The sequence below is a fragment of the Brienomyrus brachyistius genome, chromosome 13, assembly GCF_023856365.1.
Source record: "Brienomyrus brachyistius isolate T26 chromosome 13, BBRACH_0.4, whole genome shotgun sequence".
NCBI lineage: Eukaryota > Metazoa > Chordata > Actinopteri > Osteoglossiformes > Mormyridae > Brienomyrus > Brienomyrus brachyistius.
The window spans coordinates 21,204,146-21,224,670 of record NC_064545.1 but is presented as its reverse complement, the minus strand read 5'-3'; the positions used below and the strand labels follow the sequence as shown (position 1 = coordinate 21,224,670).

Here is a 20,525-nt window from a genome sequence, read left to right as displayed (position 1 = left end):
ACCGGGTCTGAACACAGAATCAACATAATAATAATAATAATTTTTATAATAACCTTTGTTGTTATAGATGGAATTTGTAGAGTACACATTCTAAAGCATAATTGTATAAGAATGATATGTGACATATAGTTATATTTGTAACCTTCTTCTAAATTGCTAGCCCTGCTGGGATAGTTTAAATATTTAATACCTCATTATGGTCGCTGGACTTGTATGTTGACATTGGTAAAGTGAAATGATTGAGACAAGGGAAATAACAGGGGGTGGTGATTTAGAGGGTTCGCTCACCTGAAGGGGTAGAGGGTCCCCATGTCCAGCATGGAGAGGAGCTCAGCTTTGGATTTGGGGAAGGAGAGACGGTACCTCAGGGTCTCAAAGGCTGGTACCACCAGCGCCTTCTTGGTGTGACCCATGTCCAGCTGCAGGACAGACTTCCTGTGTAGAAATCACAAACAACACTGTAAAACCAGTGAACAAGGTCAAGTCAAGTGGGTTTCACTATCATACCATCGATATACAGGTACGCAGTGGCTTCACAAGACTTAAAGTACAAAACGTAGGACAGTGAAAGCAGAGTGGCCAAACCCAAGGGCTTATATGCATGATTCCTTCAGACATATGGTTGAGGAAGAAGACTCTGCAGAGACAGAACTGCTCACCTGAGGTAATCGTAGAGGCCGTACATGGGCAGGAAGTCGACGTCGGCCAGAAAGACGTACGCGGTGCTGGCGTGCCTCAGGGCGACGTTGCGCAGCAGGTTGACGGGGTAGAACTGGCCCTCCTTGTAGACCACGTGGTAACCCACGTTCCTGCGGTTCTTCAGCAGCTCCGAGGACTGGGCGTAGCGCAGGAACTGCTGGGCCTCGGCGTCGGACATGTAGAGGGCCAGGCTGATGGGGCCCTCCCAGTGCTTACAGATGGCCTCCAGCATCTGCAACCTGGACACACACAAGTGACCTTCACTCAGGTGTCGTCTCTCCCCACGGGAGACCGTCAAAGCTGGGAAAGGCAGGGCTTTTCCCAAACACAGCGTGTACACAAAGAACTAAAACACTTCAGATACTTGCCAAATACCATATTTATTCCACTGTTCATGCTGCTAAGTTATTAATTATCCTTGTATATAAACAATAATGCATGTAAAGTCCAGCCCCCCGAATCACATTGTCCTGTGGTTCTGCACTTTCCCGGTTCTGAATCTTCCACTAACACTTTAATTTAAGGGGCACAAATAATGTAGTAGTATTGTCTTAATCAAAGTATTAATTAAACAGAAACTAAGTGTGAGTACTGTACCATGTTCATTCATCATTAATCAAAGGTTCTGGTATTTCATGCAATTACTATATTTGCTCATGGTTTGTACTTGAGTAGTAATCATGTCGCTTGCTCTGCAAGTTACTCAGTGGTGCTGGAGTAGCTGTTGTTTATCTTGTACCATTGTTTACCTGAACATAGATGGTACGACAATAAGGCCCACTTGGCTTGATTTTACCTTACAGCCGGGCATACATTTTGAGGCTGACTGAATACATATAAATATGTATGGCTTAACTTAATAGGCCTGCATAATGTGCGATGTTAATATCAATATCGCATATCATGCCAATTCAGCTACTGTATCATAAGGACTGCGATAGTCCGTTGGGATGAGACTACTGATAAGTGAAAACATTTTTACTCTGTCATAGGACACAAAACTTAATAAGCCTTGCAACTTTAATGATTGTTCCTTTTCAAGAATATCTTGATTATGTTACAAAAGCACTAGTTTCCCTCTGTTAGCACAACTGACTCTTGGTAGATATTAAGTTCTTTTTGCCTATAGTTTTTTTTCCTGAATACAGAACCTTGTTAAACTAACCTAACGAATACATTTCTCACTCCATCCTGAAGCGCTAACAGTCTGCAAAGGCTTGAATTAAGCGTGGAATTAGCGCCAATGCTCACACCTGTCCATGGAGAGCTGGGCGACGAGGGTGACGTCAGAGCCATCCTCGGCGGGGCTGTAGTCGTACTGCAGGAAGTACAGATGCATTCTGTGCACCGTGATCCGCTCCCGCCGGAAATCGTAGCACTGGTCGTCCTCGTCCAGCTCTTCCAGCGCGGCCTGTAACTGTGGGGCAGGGGGTTGGCAATAACTGGATACCGGTGTCAGATGTCGGATGAGAATCAGAGAGCGGCAAATGGGAGCTGGGTGACGTGACCACTGGGGTGGAAATGTCTGACAATTTAAGGCAGCGTGTTGAATGACTATGGTGCGACAGTTTGTTTTTTGGGGGAGGGGGGTTGGGGGGCACTCACCCGGACGCTCTCGGGGCTGGGCTGGCTGGGGCAGCCAAAGAGCTCCCTGCGCAGCAGGTTGCCGTCGTACTCCAGGAAGGTCAGGTACAGGTTCCGGAAGAACTCCACGTGCTTGTTCTTCACGCGCAGCTTCTTGGGCGAGTTCCAGTGGATCACCTTGGGATTCAACATAAAAATATGTCACATGCAAAGTCATACTGGTATAGCTTACAGAGAAATGAAATATCTGGCTCACTCCTTTGCGAAAAAAAAAGGTTAGAAATAAATAAATGAAGTGGAGGGAAATAAAGACGAAGGCTAAATAGAAGATAAACAAAAGGCTATATATAAAAATACTATAGAAAGATAGTTAGATTGTTATATACAGCGTGCATATAGTGAGCCAAGGTCACGCACATCCCTTCCTGACATACGTTTGAACTCTCTGAGCAGAAGTGACGTTAGAGACCCTAAGCCCCTCATGATCTCATCCTGGGTGTAAGGAAGGGTTTCCTGTCACTTTCTTTGATGCAAACACACTAAACTCTGAAATAAGGTGATCTGGCAGAATTACCAGTAAGCAAATGTCTTATTCCAAGGTAAACAAAAATCAACTAAAACAATCTATAGCGATCTGCCCCCACAACACTTCTGTAGCTACTTGGGGTACAATGACAGTCAGGATTCGCTTTGACTCACGGTTTGACGAACCCACAATATGTTCAACAAAATAAGACTGAAAACAAAGTAAAATCTTATTTATTCCCCTTTAGGCTTATACAGGTACATTTTCGAAAAAATGTTCTTAAACCATTACTTTTCTTTTACAGCTTTTTCCTCATTCTACAGACTGCTTTGCAAAACGTGTGTATAAAAATCTCAAAAATTCTTAAAGTACTTTTAAACAAAACAAAACAAAAAGAAAACAAGCAGACGCCCACCGTCTTGACACTTAAAAGGAAAAAATACGAACAAATCAGAATGTTCTTAATGTATAAACAATGTATACGAATGAAAAACTAAAATCTCACCGTTCTGATTTACTCCTTTTTAGGTATGTACATTTACAAAAAAAAAAATCTGTTTGCAGATTATTTCTTTTCTTCTTGCAGTTTTTTTTTGTTATTTTGCAGACTCTAGTGCAATATGCAAAAATAAAATCTCAAAGCATAGCTGAGGTTACGCCTGCTGTGCACCTTTGCATTAACATTAATAAATGATTTTCTTGCCATGGCACATTATTACACCAACACAATGTGTATCGTCATATTTTTGAATAAAGAAATATTGTGTCACGGTGCCTTGTTAAACCCCTACTAGGTTCCTGCATTCCTGAAGCCAGTACCATTCCAAATGTACTGCGTGTGTCCACCTGCTAAAGGGACACACGCAGGCTGGAGGGAGAGGAGCAGGGAGTCGGCTTTCATCTCGCTCGAGCTCTGCAGGCCTACCTTGAGGTCGGACACCTCGGTGTAGCACTGTTCTGAGCGCGTGTGGTCGGACAGCTGAACGTTCCAGAAGCAGGGCAGCTGATGCACCAGGACGGGGTTTTGCTTGATGACTGCATTAAAAATGTCCTGGACAAGCAAAGAAGTACCAAACATTACTTTCCGCAGTGAGTAAGATCTTCCTGTGCATTGGCTTATGTTTCTATCAATTATGAAGTCTGTCCCATGAATGAGTTTGTCATTTGAGAGGAGTTGCAGCTATTCTGTTGCTATATGTTAAGGTGAGAAACCCTGTAATTCTATATGCATTTTCAGATCGTTGCTTCACATCTACTTACACTGCCCGGCCAAAAAGAAAGTCACCATTTGTGTTTTCCGTTGGACCGCCTTTATCTTTGATTATGCCGCACATTTGTCATGGCGTTGTCTCCACAGGCTTATGCAACATCTCACCCTCTATTTTCATCCAGATTTCCATTCATTTCTCCCCGAGATCCTGTACTGACGAGTGAGTTGGACCTCCATAAAGCCTCCTTCAGCACATCCCAAAGATCTTCAATGAGGTTAAGGTCACAACTCAGTGGATCTGTGGTGTCTGATGCACAATTCGAAGCCAATGAAGCTTGGCATCCTTGTCCTGGAATATGCCCACGCCAACCGGGAAGAATAAAATCGACTGACGATGGATGGAGGTGTAACCTGGCCAGTCAGTAGATTCAGGTACTCAACTGACTTTACTTTATTGCTGCCTACCGTTGCTGAGCTGTAATAATGATTCAGTCATTGGCTCTTAAGTATTTGCTGATATAAATTCATATGACGGCTTATTTTTTGGTCAGGCAGTGTATTTAGCAAATGCCTTTATCCAAAGCAATACGCGATTGAGAAAGTTAGAAACTCCATTGAGTAATTGAGGGTAAGAAACTCAGTCAGTGGCAAGGAAGAAATGACTCCGTGGGAGCCTGGGATTTGAACTGATGACCTTCTGAACGCAAGTATAGTGCCACTGAGCCACACAGCACAGCACAACACCGGCCCTGAGCTGCCACCATGACTCAGCAGGTAAAACCGCTTCTTTCTAACATGTATGCTTCACATGTTCTACCCATTTCATGCTGATTTGAGTCCAAAGACAGCATAAATGGCCTACAGTCGTGTGACTAAAGTGCAAACGCTGTGTTTATTGTGTCTGTCCCTCGTGATGGACCGACATCCCATCCAGGGTGGCCTTATGCTCTGTGCACCAGGCCCCCTGGGACCCTCATCAGGATGAGCCATTGTCATTTACAATTCAGCTCTGGAATCTGAACACACCGTTTCTTTTCATATGACGCCACTTTGAATAATAGCGTCTGACAAGTAATCAAATGCAAATAAAGCACAATACATATAGCAGGGGGCTGCAGAATATTAATAAAAACAGTTACTTGCTCAAGGGGGCCGAATTCAGTCCACAAGGCAGTTCCACAATACCTTGGCCAGGAAGTCTAACTATACACAATGATCCATTATGCATTACTGCGAAAGAAGCAGTCTGTATTGTTTCATCTGACATTTGAAAACAGCGTTGTCAACTACTTCATTAACGAGATGGATGACTGCTGACGAACAGTGACCCCCAGTGGCGCAGCGCCGGAACTGACCTGGTCGGCCAGCGACGTGGAGAGCATGCTCATAAGCTCCCTCTCCGCGGTCAGGCGCCACATCTGCTCCCAGCCAATCGCGCGGAGCCGCTCCAGAAGCAGCAGGATGACCCCTGCAATCAGGACAGACCACACAAGAGGCATCTCAGACCACACAACCTCAGACACGCGTCACTAATCGTTCATTTAAATTCAAAAGGTTTAACGAGAGGTCACTTTGGCTGTGACCACTCGCACACACTCCGCCCGGTACGAAATAAATTTAATAGTATCGATGAAAATTTCCCATTGATTAATGACCTTAATAAAACTACAAAGTTTTTGGAAAGAAAAGGAAATTAAACAAACCCGTGTTGAATCCGCGTCCAAGGGCAGGCCAAGGCTTATGGTTCTTCCAGAGGTTTCCCAGATACCAGTCACTCTGATTCTCCACCAGTCCGATGGCCTGCTTGTCTGAAAGAGGAACACGGCATTACGGCGTGAGGCTCTCGGACCCGAGACCCCTCCCTGTGTTACCTCGCGGCAATCCGACGTCCCACACCGGTGAACTTCCGGAAGATGGCCCACAGCTCGGCCATGTCGGTGGCGAAAGTGATGTCCGTGTCCAGGACGATGACCTTGGTGAGGTCAGGGGGCAGTGCTTTGGTCAGGGTGAGCTTCATCAATCCGTAAATCCCCGAGTAGTGCTTGTTAGGGATCCAGGCCACCTCCGACTGAAACATCACAGCAAGAAAAGTAGAGCTGAGTGCCTTGAATGCCTAGCAAGTGCATTTCAGCTCAATTACATCAGAAAACAGGAGCGTTCAGGAGCACAACACGCGTTTTGACATAGCAGAGGGCAAAAAAAAAAAAACAAGCTGGGATAAGATCTTCACATCACCGGCAACAGCGAATGAATGTTCTACATGGCAAGTCTTGGAAGAGACTTACAAACATCATATCATTAATGGCAAATCAAAGGTACAACATAACGATACAACATCACAGGAAACCAATAACCCACCTTCCCTCAATGCTAGATACATGTTTAATTCATCAACTCAATCAATTAGGCTCAAATTAAAAAGCACCTGGTCTCAGCGCTTTCCTTGTGAAGTATTGAATCTCACAGAATAGAGAGCATTGCTTCCATGATCAACTTCTTGAGCACGAACCCTGCTTACTCTCCTAGTCGTCTTCTCCTTTGCCTAGCGGATCCTGTTACTTGTCCTGCATTCCTGCCATTGACCGATGCCTGTTTTCCGACTCCGTGTTTGGATCACAATTCGGATTCACTTGCCGGTGCTTGTCCCTACCTTTCCTTGACCTTTTTGCCTGTCTGTGGGCTGAGACTCTGGAAATAACCTTGAAGCTCCTGCACTGTGATCCCGTTCCTGTCCAGCAACTACACAAGTGAGCTTCGATAGTTTTGGATCTTTTTTTATTTTTTTTCCTTTTGCGATACTCTGTGGTTTAATCCCAGCTCTTCAGAGGCAGCGATGATAAGGCCCAATATTTAAGGCTTAAGCACTTTATTAGTTCAACACCAGATGTTACCCATCCGTCTGAGACGGCACCCTCTCCGTCGGCTCTTCAGTTCTTCCCATTCCCTTTCTCTCACATCTTATGCATACCCCATGCATAAACCTTTCTAAAGACACTCTATTTCTGCAAGTGTGAATACAGGTACGTTGGACTGCATATCCCATCATGCCCTCCTTTGAGACACACACATATGCGCCAGGGAGAGTGAGGCTTGGGGTCTGAGCAGAGAGACAGTCATTCATCTGGTGGCCCTTGAGCATTTTTCAGGGGAGGTTAAGGACCTTCGCTCAAGGGCCCAATGGCAATAGAACTACTCTGCTTGGGATTCAAATCGGTGACCTTCCGATCACAAGCAGAGTGGCCCATCCTAGACCCCCCCCCCCCCCCCCGCCCGCCTTTCTACTCATCCTAACTTTGGTTATGTAGCTTCTACAAAACTACCCATCTCAGAAATAATGGAAATATATAATAACTATATTATCTAAGCTTATCTCTACCTCCGATCCAGGGTTTAATTCCCAAGGGGCCTGTCAGTGCTAGAAGACGCTTTGGCTTATCAGGGGGAGGAAGTGGCTAAGAAAGGGGATCATGGTTACCTTCAGATCATCTGCGTCATAGAAGCTGACCAGCACGGACGGCACCATCCAGGACGCAAAGAGGGAGCTGAGGATCTGGTGGGCGACCGCGTCCGTGATGAAGTGAAAGTGGAGGGGATTCCTCCTGCATGGAACAGGATGGATGTGGTCATCAGCACGACAGATGGCAGGTTAGTCACTCCAAATAACATGACTCAAGTTTCGAGGGGAAAAAAAAAAATAAAAAAGATTGATCATTTATTTACAAATAGGAAACGCAGTGTACACTTTGTCAGCATAAATGTGATGGTTTTAAACCCAGTGTGAAAAGCAGACATCCCAGGAATAAGCAAGCAGGCCCTGCATGTTTATTTGACCTGCCCAGAGACTATGAGCCCTAGAAACAGGACAGGGCAGCATACTAAGCGCCAGAGAAGCGGTCTGGCATACCAACCAGCATCCAGCCAACGCCCCATCACACGGCACTACCTAGCAACAGCTGCAATACCACCTTGCCTACAAGAGGCGGAGCCACAGCATGCCACAAATAACAGGAAAATGAGGCAGGGGCTGGCTCACGATTATCGGCAATGCCAGGAGAAGAGGAACTAAAGCACGGGCCCTAAAGGACCAGCGGGAAGCAGTGGGATTTGGTAAACATCTGCTGGCTTTGTCAACAGGCAGACTAGGAACATCGCAGGGCAAGGGCTGAGAGCGAGAGGCTCCAGAACAAACCATGGCAGGGGTCTGCTCTCACCTGTGGAACAGGATGGACTTGACCAGGGTGACGACGTCTCTGCTGGCATTGTGGCCGGCGCACACGCATGCGACATGGATAAGCTGGGGGGGGAGGGGGGGGGAAGGAGACTGAAAAAAACCTGGAAACTGCAATATTCTACAGCCAAGGACAGGGATCAATGTCCAAGCTGGTTGGCTCATTCACAGTAAAACATTCCAGCATTAAGACGGCTGATATTACTTTGTTTTATGTATTGGGGAAGGACAGATACGAACAAGATCTTAAAATAAGATCATGCTTTATTTATGCCTGGGGAAAATTGTTTAAGGTACAAGGTCTCCACAATGCGTGCGTGTGCGTCATCTTGGGTAAATGATGTCTTGTAGTTTGGGGAAAAAGGCCATTATCAGTGACCATGATGCAGAGGCTTGTTCTTACTGGCGAAAGTTCAAGTAAACTCATTCCGTCCACAATATAAACAGCATGTCCATATAACATAATCAGATGAAGAAGACCCAACATATTTAAGCCCGTTAGTGTATTATGCATGGCTTTACCCAAGTGGCAGGATCCGATTTTTTAAAAATAACCCATTGTTAATTAGCGATCCAGTAAACAAGCGTTTCTGAACCCAGTCCAGACTGTGTTGAGAAACACTGGCGTACACCAAATGTGACAAGGCAGAACCCCAGAATTCTGGAGGAACAGGGAGGTAGCCATTAGCACCTCACCTCACACCTCTCCACCAAGGGTTCTTGGGCACAGTTGCTCTGGTTGCCTTGCTTGTCCGTCGTGTTCTCGCTGTCCAGTGGCCCCGTGTCTACCACTGCCACCCAGTGGGGACTGCTGTAATTCCCCTCCGGCACCAGTAGCTCCCTCCTTTGCGACTGGTTTAGCTGGAGTCGCAGCCTGCGGTTCTCCTTCTCCACCTCCCGCACACGTGACTCCAGGCCTTCCCGCTCCAAATACCGCAGCTCCGATTGGTCGATGGCACAAGGGGAGAACATCAAAGAATGTCCATCTGTGAAAGAGGTGGACGCTGTCATTCCCAGCTCAACGTTTTCCCTCAAGTGTGACGTAGCACGGCTAACGTAGCCCTGAGGTGAAGCGAAAGGTCAGCTAGGTATTTCATTTTAGCCTTCAAAAGATCCAGAGGTCCAGAGAGGCTTTAGTACACAAATTGAGTTGATTTTAAGGTATGAGAAGGACTAACAGGCAATGATGAATTACGGACATGCCATGTATTACGTAACTGCTGATTCCTTAATGCGTTAAAAAGGATTGCTCCATTTTGCATTTTTTGTAAGTGAAAACTGTGCGTTTTAACCTTGAGAATAAAAAAGCTATACACATAATGCTATTCTCTTTGGGTGAGAAAATGGACACCCCCCCCCCCTTCGTAATCTCCCTTAACCTCACAATATGGGCACAAACACAAGACAAATGAGGCCATTTTTTTCCTGTCATTATTTGTATTTTAAATGAGTATAAACAGGATCCGGGGCATTTTGTTTACATTGTTGTAATTCTTATAGTACAAAAAAATCCCAAGTTGATACACAATGAAAAGAGAAGTCTCATTATAAACCTCGTTTCTGCTGCAGACGTTATATAATAAGCAAAATGAACAAGATGAATAACTGAGTATGTTGTTAACAAACCAAAAACACAAACAAAATACTCTCACACCCCAGGCAGCCCCATCTGGTGTGAATGTGCACCTGGATACAGATTCTCTCACCTTCACATCAGACGTGGCAGGTTATTTTATTCTTCCTTGGGAGTTTTCATATGCAAAAATACTTCTCCATTAGCGTCATACTCCATTTGCACATCATTTACAACTTTTATGAACACGCGATTATTTATTTACATTTTTTACAACCTACTATTTTCTAGACTTAGAAAACACAACGTATACAATGACATTTCAACCAACCCTTAAAGGACTGCACTGCAAGTGACATACCTAATATACATTTCAATTTGCAATATTCATGATGCATTGCTGATAGGGAAAAAGACGAAGAGCAGTTACATTTCACTCCTACTGTAATCAAGCTTCCATTTGAGATGCTATTTGTGCCAAGCGAAAGCCTTTATTTAGATTGAGAGCAGGAGATATGTTGCCTGAAGCTCAAATTGCGTGCTGTTAAACAGTAAAAGAGGTTAAATTTCGTTTAGAAGACAACTCATTTCCCAGGCTCCTGGGTCTGTCAAAAGGGGAAAAAATGCACTGTAAAACTTTCACCCATCAATATTTCCAAATCCACTACTGCCTTTTCTCTGTGATTTAAATGTGTGGTTTCCTCTTTTTCCTACAACTAAGATTAAGGGGTGGTACTGTCAGGGAGGTATCTGAACATCGGTGTGATATAAACCCCTTATTTAAAGCTGACACATGACAAACCAGAGATTAGCAAGCCATTACCGCATTACCTTTGCGCAGAAAACCATTGTTGTGCTTATGGAGGTGGTTTAATAATCACCCCAGGGTTTTCCCGCTAGGCGCCAAGGTGACTGGCAAAGAAATGACGTGTAATTCAGTAACAGGCACAGCACCAGACTAACCAGTTCTCAATTAGCAACTCAAAGAAACAGCCATTGTTATACTCACTCTCCAAGTTGCCCATGGAGATGTAGAGCCATGTCAGGAGGACCATAAACGTCAGAGATGCGAACGCAAGCTTCAGCCTCCTGCGGCAAGGGCATGGCATTGTGGGAAGGCGAGGGTGAGAAGTCAGACGATGTTCAGGTGGGATTCAATACCATGCTGGCTAGCTGCAACATCCTGTCAACTGCAAAGGACCATAAGAGATGTATGAAATGGTTAAAAAGGAACAACTAAAGTGCATAATAATCACAAAATACACAACATCTGTATAAGCTGTGCTCATATGCATATAAGTCACACACACACACACACACACAAACTTGTAATATCTAATATCTTCGTGAGGACTGCTCATTCATGTCTATGTGAAAAATGCTAACTATGAGAAATTCAACCCCTACCCAGCCCTAACCTTATTCATAAGTAACCAAACAAAATACTACAGTTTTTGCATTTTTAGTCTTTTTGATTGAAGTCATGGAATTTTAGAAAACTGAGTTTTCCCTTCCCCATAAGAGAAAAAAAAAAAAAGATATTCATCAAGTTGTAAGGATATTTCATCCCTACAGAATAAGATATAGCTGGACCACACCTACATACATATATACACAAACCGCTAAAAATATATAAAACAGTAGGCTAGCATACAGTTATGTAGCCTGTGGATTTTCACAAAACCACTACAGTTTTAAATCAAACAGAGAGGTTAATATAAGGAAACAGATTAAGCTCTAGTGAACTAATGAGGTCTTATTTTAATATTCACAGTTGAAAGAATTCATCAGACACGTTGAGCTCAAAACATCCATCACGCTGCATTAGGTCAGGAGTTACAGTGTAGTTCAATGCCATTTTGCCTTATTTGGGCCAAGCTCCACACTATGCTACCTGACGGCCCTAGGAGAATGCAAAGTGTTACTTTGCATTTATGAAGTTGTCATGTCAGTGCCACGAGGTGCCAGATCACGTTTTAATAAGAAGTCAAAAGGTGTGAGGGCGACATTTGTACATGGCAGAAGCAAATGGAGCTTTGGTGTCCTTGAAATGCACGAGAGAGATGCATATTTATGGTGAGAGGGGCTGCAAAACGCGATGCAATCGGCCGTCGTGCATGTACATCAGTCCTGGAAGCATCACAGAGTTTGGGAAATCTGCTACCATCTAGTAGCCTGCAAAATAATACCCATCCAACCTTCTGTCACCCTTTACTGCTTATCCAGTACAGATCTGTGCTGAGCCTGGACCCCGTCCGAAGCAGCACTGAGCATGAGGCCCCTGCACCATAGACGGGATGCCAGAACCGTCACAAGCCACACACTCACACACTATGGGTTAAGCTAGAGATACCTAACTGCAAGAAGATGGAGCATCTGGAAGAAACCCACACTAACAGAGGGAGAATATGCAAACTCGACACCCACGGAGACGCGGGAGGGAACTCAACCCACAACCCCAGAGGTGTGAGACTACAGAGGAAAATCACAACTCCGCAGCGCCGACCACAAAATGATACAAAACGGGACGAGTAACCTTTACTGGTAGTAGAGTAGATATGATCTACAAGGTTTGCATTTTGGACACTTGACACTTCCTGCATAATTAAAAATATTACAGTGAAGTGTCTTCCCCCCCCTCCCTCCCCCAGAGGCACTGCAACGGCGCACTGCACCGGCAGTGAGGGAAACTGTTATTGAGTCTTATTTATTTGAGTAAAATAATAAAAAAGAAAAAATTAAAAACTCAGGTCAAAGCAGCTACATTCAGCAGCACAGCGTGAGCACTGTCATTCAGGGCCACCTACTGGTAAGAGGCGAGGAGAAGGGCGAGGGCGTGTGGAGACGGCGGTGGGGGGGGCTGGGGGGGGCGCTCTCGCGGCGAGACCGGCACGGCACCGCACAGGAAGATCCCTCAGACAGCAGGTAAAGACGAGTAAAGATACTCGCCTCTCGTGCTAAACCGTCAGAGGGGAACGGAAAGATAATACATAAAAACTCGACTTTTCATCTTAAGATGGGAAGGGAGGAAATGCGGGGAGGTCAAGCATAATTGCGACAGCGAGAAGGACGCGTCTCTCATGCTCGCAGGCTGTCACATTCCCCGTCAGGTCTAGGCTGGCCATCTGCCATTTCAGGCCTTTTTCTAGGGGGCTGATGGCTTCGTGGGCCAGTGAAATTTATCTTGGGAGACCCCCCACCCACTCTGCAAAATTAATCATGCCCCCCCCTCACTGCTCATCAAAAACTATCGAGGGGGACCCCAAAGTTCAGAGCTACTTAATCCCAGTCCAGCGCTGTTCCCAACCTCACACTTTACTGTCACACTGCAATAACGCCAGCAGCCGCGTTTACCACCACTCACACCATGCACTTACATGGGCCCCCTGAAATTTTTGGGCCCCCTACTGGCCATGAACACTCACTGCACTAAATATTAGATAAACATTTCTTGTTTAGAAGATGCTGAAGCAACACTGCCGGCTAACTAGTCAGCTACCTACAATATTCCAACTGTTTCTGTTAGCTATTTATTTCATCGATGAAACATCTGAGGGGGGGCAGGGTCCCTGGAGTGACTTTTTGAATGGCCCCCAGAAGCAGCAAACATACCCCCTGCCTAACAACACTCTGTGGCTGGTATTTGTATTCAGCCCAGTAAACGATACGGAAGCCAACAAGAATAAGGTTCAACCCCCTTGATTATAAGACCCCGTCGCGGCAATGAGCATCATAGGAAAAACAATTAGACAGAGTCATTGATCGGAGTCCCACAAATGGACTGAGTGAACAAATGACTCCAATTAGTGCTTGTAATTTAGATTTAAGTGTTATGGACATAATACGAGTGCACAAAAAGGCTGAGGTTAAATCCCTAAAGGTACTGAAACCTCAAACCCTTTTAAAAATTTGGCTGGAGGTGGGCAGTGGTGGCTTAATGGTTAGTGAAGCACACTTGTAATCAGAAGATTGCAGGTTCAAATCCCCAAACAACAAGAGATCACTGAGGTACCCTGAGCAAGGTACTGCTCCCCGGGTGCTGAATTAGCTACCCCCCCCTGCTATGCCACATTGTCACATATGGGTTAAAAACAGAGGGCACATTTCATTGTTGTGTACTGTGCACTGTGGTGTATCAACACCGATCACTAAACAAATAAAGTGCTTTTTAACAGGCACCCAGAAGAATCTAACATAGGTTCTCCCTCCCTTGATGAACCAACTCCACTAGGCTACCAAAAGATAACAGAGTTAGAAATGAATGAAGGATGCACCTTTCAGCTATGATGTAAGACCCTTAGCGTAGCCTTTGCCCCTACAGCATGGTCAGTCAGCCTGTGGGCTTTCTCGTGGCACCAAGGCTGTTTTCACGGTCCGCCTGCTTTCTAAAGCGGTGAGACCCTTCGGAGGGCTAACACCATGGCGGACACAGGGCTGTAGGCAGCCCGCCTCTACAAGCATGACCTACAGTTGACTCCGGCAGTATGATTTATCGAAAGCGGACAGTTAGGAAGCACTGATGCACTAGCTAACCCCCGCATAACCTAAGTGGGAAGACGAAGAACCAAGCTACAGTCGCTCAGGATGAAAAAGACAGGGGTTCAGCCTGGTCCATCGCCACCATCTCACCACTCCCGCTAAGTGGTTATTATTTGTTTTTGTTCCTCTTACCCCGTAGCTGCTTTTATGCACATTTTAACCCTCGACTCGAGTACCAACCGGAACACATCCTGCTTTTTCATCCCACCGGCTATGGGCTTCAGTCCAAATGGAGTCTCTTCTGTGGTAGAGACTAGGGTTGTGAGACTCAGACCTCTCATTAGGCATCTAAAATGCATCCTTGGGCTCACTGTTACCCCGAGGTGGCTTTCAGGCTACATGTCTTCTTCAGATAGAAAAATACATTAAAAAAAAAAACAAACAACCACTTGTCATGCCCGGCTCGTCCGCTCCTCGTGTGTGCCACGCCCCCTGATTACCCACGTGTGTTTCCCGAATTGTACCCAGCTGTTTCCGTTTGCTGTCATTCAGTCTGGTGTATTTAAGTCCTGGTCTCCCCTGTTTGCTTTGTCTGTCATTGATGTTAGTTGGCGTTACATGTCTCCTGCTCCCAGTTTGTATATTAAACCCTCGTTAATCCCCGACTTCCGCCTGCCTGCATCCTTCTTGTCCGTTCGCCTCGAACGATCGCCGCTCTGCCCGCGATCCCCGAGCGTTCCCGTGACAGAATGACAGACCACAAAAAGAAGCGGAGAGGGAGGAAGAGGCTCCCACAAGAGCCGATCTCTCTCGGCGCCTGCTCGCTCTCCAGGCTTTGGCTTCCGGCGGAGGACGAGAGGGAGGTACCTGCCCTACCTCCAGCCCGGGGGCTGACCACACGCGTCCCCGATCCTGAGTGGAAGTACTGGCTCTCTAGTGAGGACGAGGACGAGGAGCCCTTCCACTACCCGGAGCCAGAAGCCGTTCTTCCACCGTCCGTTTTCACGGACATCGCGCCGCCTCCCGCAACCGCCAGGCGCCAGCGAGGGAGACGGAGGAGAACGGCGATCGCCAGTACGGAGGACCTCCCTCCGTCACTGCCGGCGGACCCCGCTCCCGTGCGGCCGCCGCTGCCGGCGGACCCCGCTCCCGTGCGGCCGCCGCTGCCGGCGGACCCCGCTCCCGTGCGGCCGCCGCTGCCGGCGGACCCCGCTCCCGTGCGGCCGCCGCTGCCGGCGGACCCAGCTCCAGTGCGGCCGCCGCCGCCTTCGCTGCCGCCGCCACCCGCGGTCCTAGCTGACCGATACTTCACCCTCCAGGGGCTTTATTTTAGGGTGATGGGAGAACCGGCCCCACAGGCCCCCCTGGAGGGGCAAAGACTCGCCGCACAGCTGGGGCAGGACTTCGACTCCTTTACTCCAGACTCCCCTTTTTCAGATCTGGAGAAAATGGCTGAGGACCTCCGGAGGCTAATCCAACTCCGGAGAACGCCTGCAGCACCCGGGCAGGCGCCCCCACTGCAGCAACCTGCAGCTCCAGGGCAGGCGCCCCCACTGCAGCCACCTGCAGCTCCAGGGCAGGCGCCCCCACTGCAGCCACCTGCAGCTCCAGGGCAGGCGCCCCCTCTGCAGCCGCCTGCTGCAGCTCCAGGGCAGGCGCCCCCTCTGCAGCCGCCTGCTGCAGCTCCCGGGCCGGCGCCCCCTCTGCAGCCGCCTGCTGCAGCTCCCGTCAGCGCTCCTGTTCCTGACCGCGCTCTAGTTCCTGCAGAGGCGCCCCCTCTGCAGCCGCCTGCTGCAGCTCCAGGGCAGGCGCCCCCTCTGCAGCCGCCTGCTGCAGCTCCCGGGCCGGCGCCCCCTCTGCAGCCGCCTGCTGCAGCTCCCGTCAGCGCTCCTGTTCCTGACCGCGCTCCAGTTCCTGCAGAGGCGCCCCCTCTGCAGCCGCCTGCTGCAGCTCCCGTCAGCGCTCCTGTTCCTGACCGCGCTCCAGTTCCTGCAGAGGCGCCCCCTCTGCAGCCGCCTGCTGCAGCTCCCGGGCCGGCGCCCCCTCTGCAGCCGCCTGCTGCAGCTCCCGTCAGCGCTCCTGTTCCTGACCGCGCTCCAGTTCCTGCAGAGGCGCCCCCTCTGCAGCCGCCTGCTGCAGCTCCCGTCAGCGCTCCTGTTCCTGACCGCGCTCCAGTTCCTGCAGAGGCGCCCCCTCTGCAGCCGCCTGCTGCAGCTCCCGGACAGGCACCCCCACTGCAGCCAACTCCTGTTCCTGACCGCGCTCCAGTTCCTGACCGCGCTCCAGTTCCTGCAGAGGCGCCCCCTCTGCAGCCGCCTGCTGCAGCTCCCGGACAGGCGCCCCCACTGCAGCAACCTGCAGCTCCCGGACAGGCGCCCCCACTGCAGCCAGCTCCTGTTCCTGACCGCGCTCCTGTTCCTGCAGAGGCGCCCCCTCTGCAGCCGCCTGCTGCAGATCCAGGGCAGGCGCCCCCACTGCAGCCAGCTCCTGTTCCTGACCGCGCTCCTGTTCCTGACCGCGCTCCTGTTCCTGACCGCGCTCCTGTTCCTGACCGCGCTGCAGCAGCTCCCGAGGCGCCCCCTGACCGCGCTGCAGCAGCTCCCGAGGCGCCCCCTGACCGCGCTGCAGCAGCTCCCGAGGCGCCCCCTCCGCCTGTTGACCCTGTTCCGGTCCCTGTCCCTGGCCCCGCTCCTGTCCCTGGCCCCGCTCCTGTCCCTGGCCCCGCTCCTGTCCCTGGCCCCGCTCCTGTGACTCCTCTGCCCTTGCCTCGGCGTCCTCGGCCCCGACCGAGGGGCGTGATGTCCGTGTCCCGTAAGGGGCGGGGACACAGACGCAGGGCTGGGGTCCCGCCCGCCCTGCCCCCTGGCTCGCCCTGCCTCGCCTGCGCTGGGGCTCGGTTGGCGCCTGCGGGTCCTGGCCCTCCGGGTCGGCTGTCGCCTGCGGGTCCCTCTCCGGTGCCTCGTCGCCCTGCCTCGCTCCCCTCTCCGGGTCCTGGTCGGTCGCCTGGGGGTTCCCCGACGGCGGCTCCTCGGTCGCCTGCGGGGCCCCTACCTCCGGCCCTCCCCCGGACATCGCCGCCTGCTGCGGCTCCCCCCTCCTCCGGGCCTTCGCCGTGGGCCCCTCCTGCTCCCTCGTCCCCTTCCCTGGTGCTCCCTCCTGCTCCCTCCCTGGCCCCTCCGCGGGTCCCTCGCCCTGTCTCCTCTGCCCCTTCTCGGTCCCCTCCGGCTCCGGCCTCCCGGCCGCCTGCGGCCCCTCCGGCTGCCTCCTGTCGCCCGCTGGGGCTCCCTCGGGCTTCCCCTAGTTCCCCCTCCTTGTCTCCCTACGCCCCTGCCTTTGTCCCGCCTGTCTCTGCCCCTCTGTTTTCTGCTCGCCCTTTCGTTCCGCCCGTCTCTGTTCCTCGTGCCCCGGTGTACCCGCCTTGCACTCCTGGCCCCTTTGTTCCGCCCGTTCCTTCTGTGTCTCCCTTCCTGGTTTGCCTGTCTGCCTTCCCGACCCTCTGTCAGGTTTTGTCTTTTGTCTTGTCCCTCGCTCTGTTTTGTGCCTCGGTCCTGTTCCCTGTCCTGCGTTGATTCTGTTCTTGTTTTTCAGGTCCTGTTTTGCCTCGTCCCGTCCGTCGCCCCCTTCCTTGGCGCGCCCGGAGTAGCGCGCCTTTGGGGGGGGGTTCTGTCATGCCCGGCTCGTCCGCTCCTCGTGTGTGCCACGCCCCCTGATTACCCACGTGTGTTTCCCGAATTGTACCCAGCTGTTTCCGTTTGCTGTCATTCAGTCTGGTGTATTTAAGTCCTGGTCTCCCCTGTTTGCTTTGTCTGTCATTGATGTTAGTTGGCGTTACATGTCTCCTGCTCCCAGTTTGTATATTAAACCCTCGTTAATCCCCGACTTCCGCCTGCCTGCATCCTTCTTGTCCGTTCGCCTCGAACGATCGCCGCTCTGCCCGCGATCCCCGAGCGTTCCCGTGACACCACTGTGCTGAAAAATACTATTAACTTTTAAGCTGAAAAGCAGGCCTATCCTTACACCATATTCAATATTAGAAAATACGGTTGTATTAGTTCTCATGACTAGACTTTTTTTTTGTTTGACAGAAACCAACTTTTGGTTCCTTATTGTTTTACTAATACATACATACATACATACATACATACGATTGCAGGTTACAAACACGAGATCTGCCGGCATTTCGAGCTTTTAACATGGGCTGGACCTCCCATTTATGCACACTGGTCATTCACCGATTGGCACAGTCCAGTTTTCCATAACGTTGAAAAATGTGTGCAGTTTTTATTAAGGAGACAGCAACTAGCCATAACTGTAGCGGTTTCCAGTGAACCAATTTACAATCCAAATTAATTATTAATTGCTTATGGGTGAAGAAGGAGTGGGAGTGATGAGATGTAATATTTGTAGCCTCTAATTCTGAATTGACTATTGACCCCGTAGATTAAGAACAACAAATTAGACTTTGTAGAGAATGACTTTCTAATCCCTTTGAGAATAGTTACGACGTGCCAGTTTGTAGCCTGAAATATCTGGTTCCGTGATTGTATGGTCACAAGTTTAGGGAGCAGTCTGGGTATGTAATGCAGTGCCGGCGGATGTGAAGAAATTACATTCATTTTTAAAAAAAGCCACATCGCTACCTCGATGTAAAAATGACCATGAAAGGTCATACATTCGGTCTGCATGTTTCTGCGGTTATTTCACAGCCTAAGAATTCACAGTAAGGTACAAGTAGGCGGTTATATAACGGGGTTTTTTTTCAATGAAGATGGCTGTCAAGTGGTAAGTCCATTAAGTGGCACAGTCCCATGTTGGTTCAAATCCCATGCTTGATCAAGGTTCCGACCCCCTCAAAGGGGATCTGGGTGCACAGCTGACCTGGCTCTCTGACCTCAGAAACCTCATTCTCACCTCTATCTGTGTGAATATCGTCTTTATTACCCTACAGGGGGCAGCGTGTGGCTCAGTGGGCTAAGCCTGTGTGCCTGTAATCAGAAGGTTGCAGGTTCAAACCCCACCTCAGACTGTGGCTCCTTGAGCAAGGCCCTTAACTCCCAGCTCCCTGGGCGCCGCTACGGGTGGCAGCAGACAACTTCCTCTATGAAAAAAGAGCAAGTTGTAGGAGGCGTAAAGACAATTTCCCTACAGGGACAATAAAAGTATCGATTATTATTATTATTACATATGCACACCAAGATGAGATATGCAAAAACATGCATTTCAATGTACCTGTACGAATGGCAAATAAAGTTTCATTTCATTTTCACAACTTTGACGACCACAGGTAAACATCCCTTTCCAACAGTCCCCATATGCTCACGCCAATGTCCTTAGCACCCTACGGACTACAGTCCCTGACCTCTGACAAGGAAGATACAGTAACTGTCAGATTTCACAGCCATGTCCGATGTTAGACTATAATCCTGGCTTCTGTTTTCAGACACGTTGATTCGCTTATTGCATGTAGTCGTATAGCAGCTGCCCTCCTGAACTCATCACCGGTTTTACTGTGACGGTTTCAGCCTCTACACGAACATCTTTTGATTGCGGTGTAAGGAGGACTGAGGTGAAGCCGTAACTGCATGATGTACCTGAGACAGAAATGACTTCGGTTACACTTGTCCACACCCATGAAAAATGTCTGGGGGAAAAAAAAAAAAAAAGTGATTTTGGGCTACAGCTGGATCTCTTCAATGTCCCATGGAAGAATAAAGATCAGCTACTATGTACAAGAACTTATTGTGTTTTTGGACCGCTGACCAGAGCAACCTTTACAGCATCAGCTGCCTTGGCTTGTCACAGATATTTTTTACACATGTGTGTGTAATTAAAATGCACAGCTTGTCAGTATTTAACTGACACATGTAATTATTGAGTGTATCAAGAAACCAAACTCTAAAAATGAACCTCTGAGCCACTCTGTCCTAGAAAGGCCTTTCTACTCGAGGCTCCCAGGGGGCCAAAAGGCTCTCGGCACCACCGTCACACCCGGTACTAGATGCATCAGCGCACTAATCTTCAAAACTGTACTGCTCTCTGTGTTCCTTATCTCCGACTCACATGCTATAGTTATTCTTTGAACTACAGAACCATAATGTACTAGGCTCCGCAAGTCTGTTTCCATCTCTTCAAATCTCACTAGGCCAAAGAACTTTTTCAAAAGCTTATAGAGGAAAAAAAAAGTTATGCTGGAGGTTAAATGAAATATTTTTCAGCTACGTGCTTC

At 48.9% G+C, this 20,525-nt stretch overlaps 1 protein-coding gene across 13 annotated transcripts in view; it reads right to left on the bottom strand.

Annotated features, from left to right (window-relative positions):
* large2 (LARGE xylosyl- and glucuronyltransferase 2) overlaps window positions 1-20,525 on the bottom strand; it is a 239,339-nt gene that overhangs the window by 5,474 nt on the left and 213,340 nt on the right. For 5 of the 13 annotated variants that reach the window (XM_048972624.1, XM_048972630.1, XM_048972632.1 and 2 more), the window contains 12 exons: window positions 10,830-11,010; window positions 8,944-9,233; window positions 8,231-8,313; window positions 7,495-7,618; window positions 5,916-6,087; window positions 5,723-5,827; window positions 5,375-5,487; window positions 3,735-3,860; window positions 2,305-2,460; window positions 1,953-2,116; window positions 660-938; window positions 289-435 (listed from right to left, as the gene is read on the bottom strand). In XM_048972624.1, coding sequence (XP_048828581.1) covers window positions 289-435; window positions 660-938; window positions 1,953-2,116; window positions 2,305-2,460; window positions 3,735-3,860; window positions 5,375-5,487; window positions 5,723-5,827; window positions 5,916-6,087; window positions 7,495-7,618; window positions 8,231-8,313; window positions 8,944-9,233; window positions 10,830-10,929 — 1,859 coding nt within the window. In that variant the 5' untranslated portion in view covers window positions 10,930-11,010. Of the gene's footprint in view, window positions 1-288; window positions 436-659; window positions 939-1,952; window positions 2,117-2,304; window positions 2,461-3,734; window positions 3,861-5,374; window positions 5,488-5,722; window positions 5,828-5,915; window positions 6,088-7,494; window positions 7,619-8,230; window positions 8,314-8,943; window positions 9,234-10,829; window positions 11,011-12,627; window positions 12,656-19,317; window positions 19,398-19,890; window positions 19,941-20,525 lie in introns of those variants that run through there. The other 8 variants (XM_048972628.1, XM_048972625.1, XM_048972627.1 and 5 more) reach the window with 5 other exon arrangements.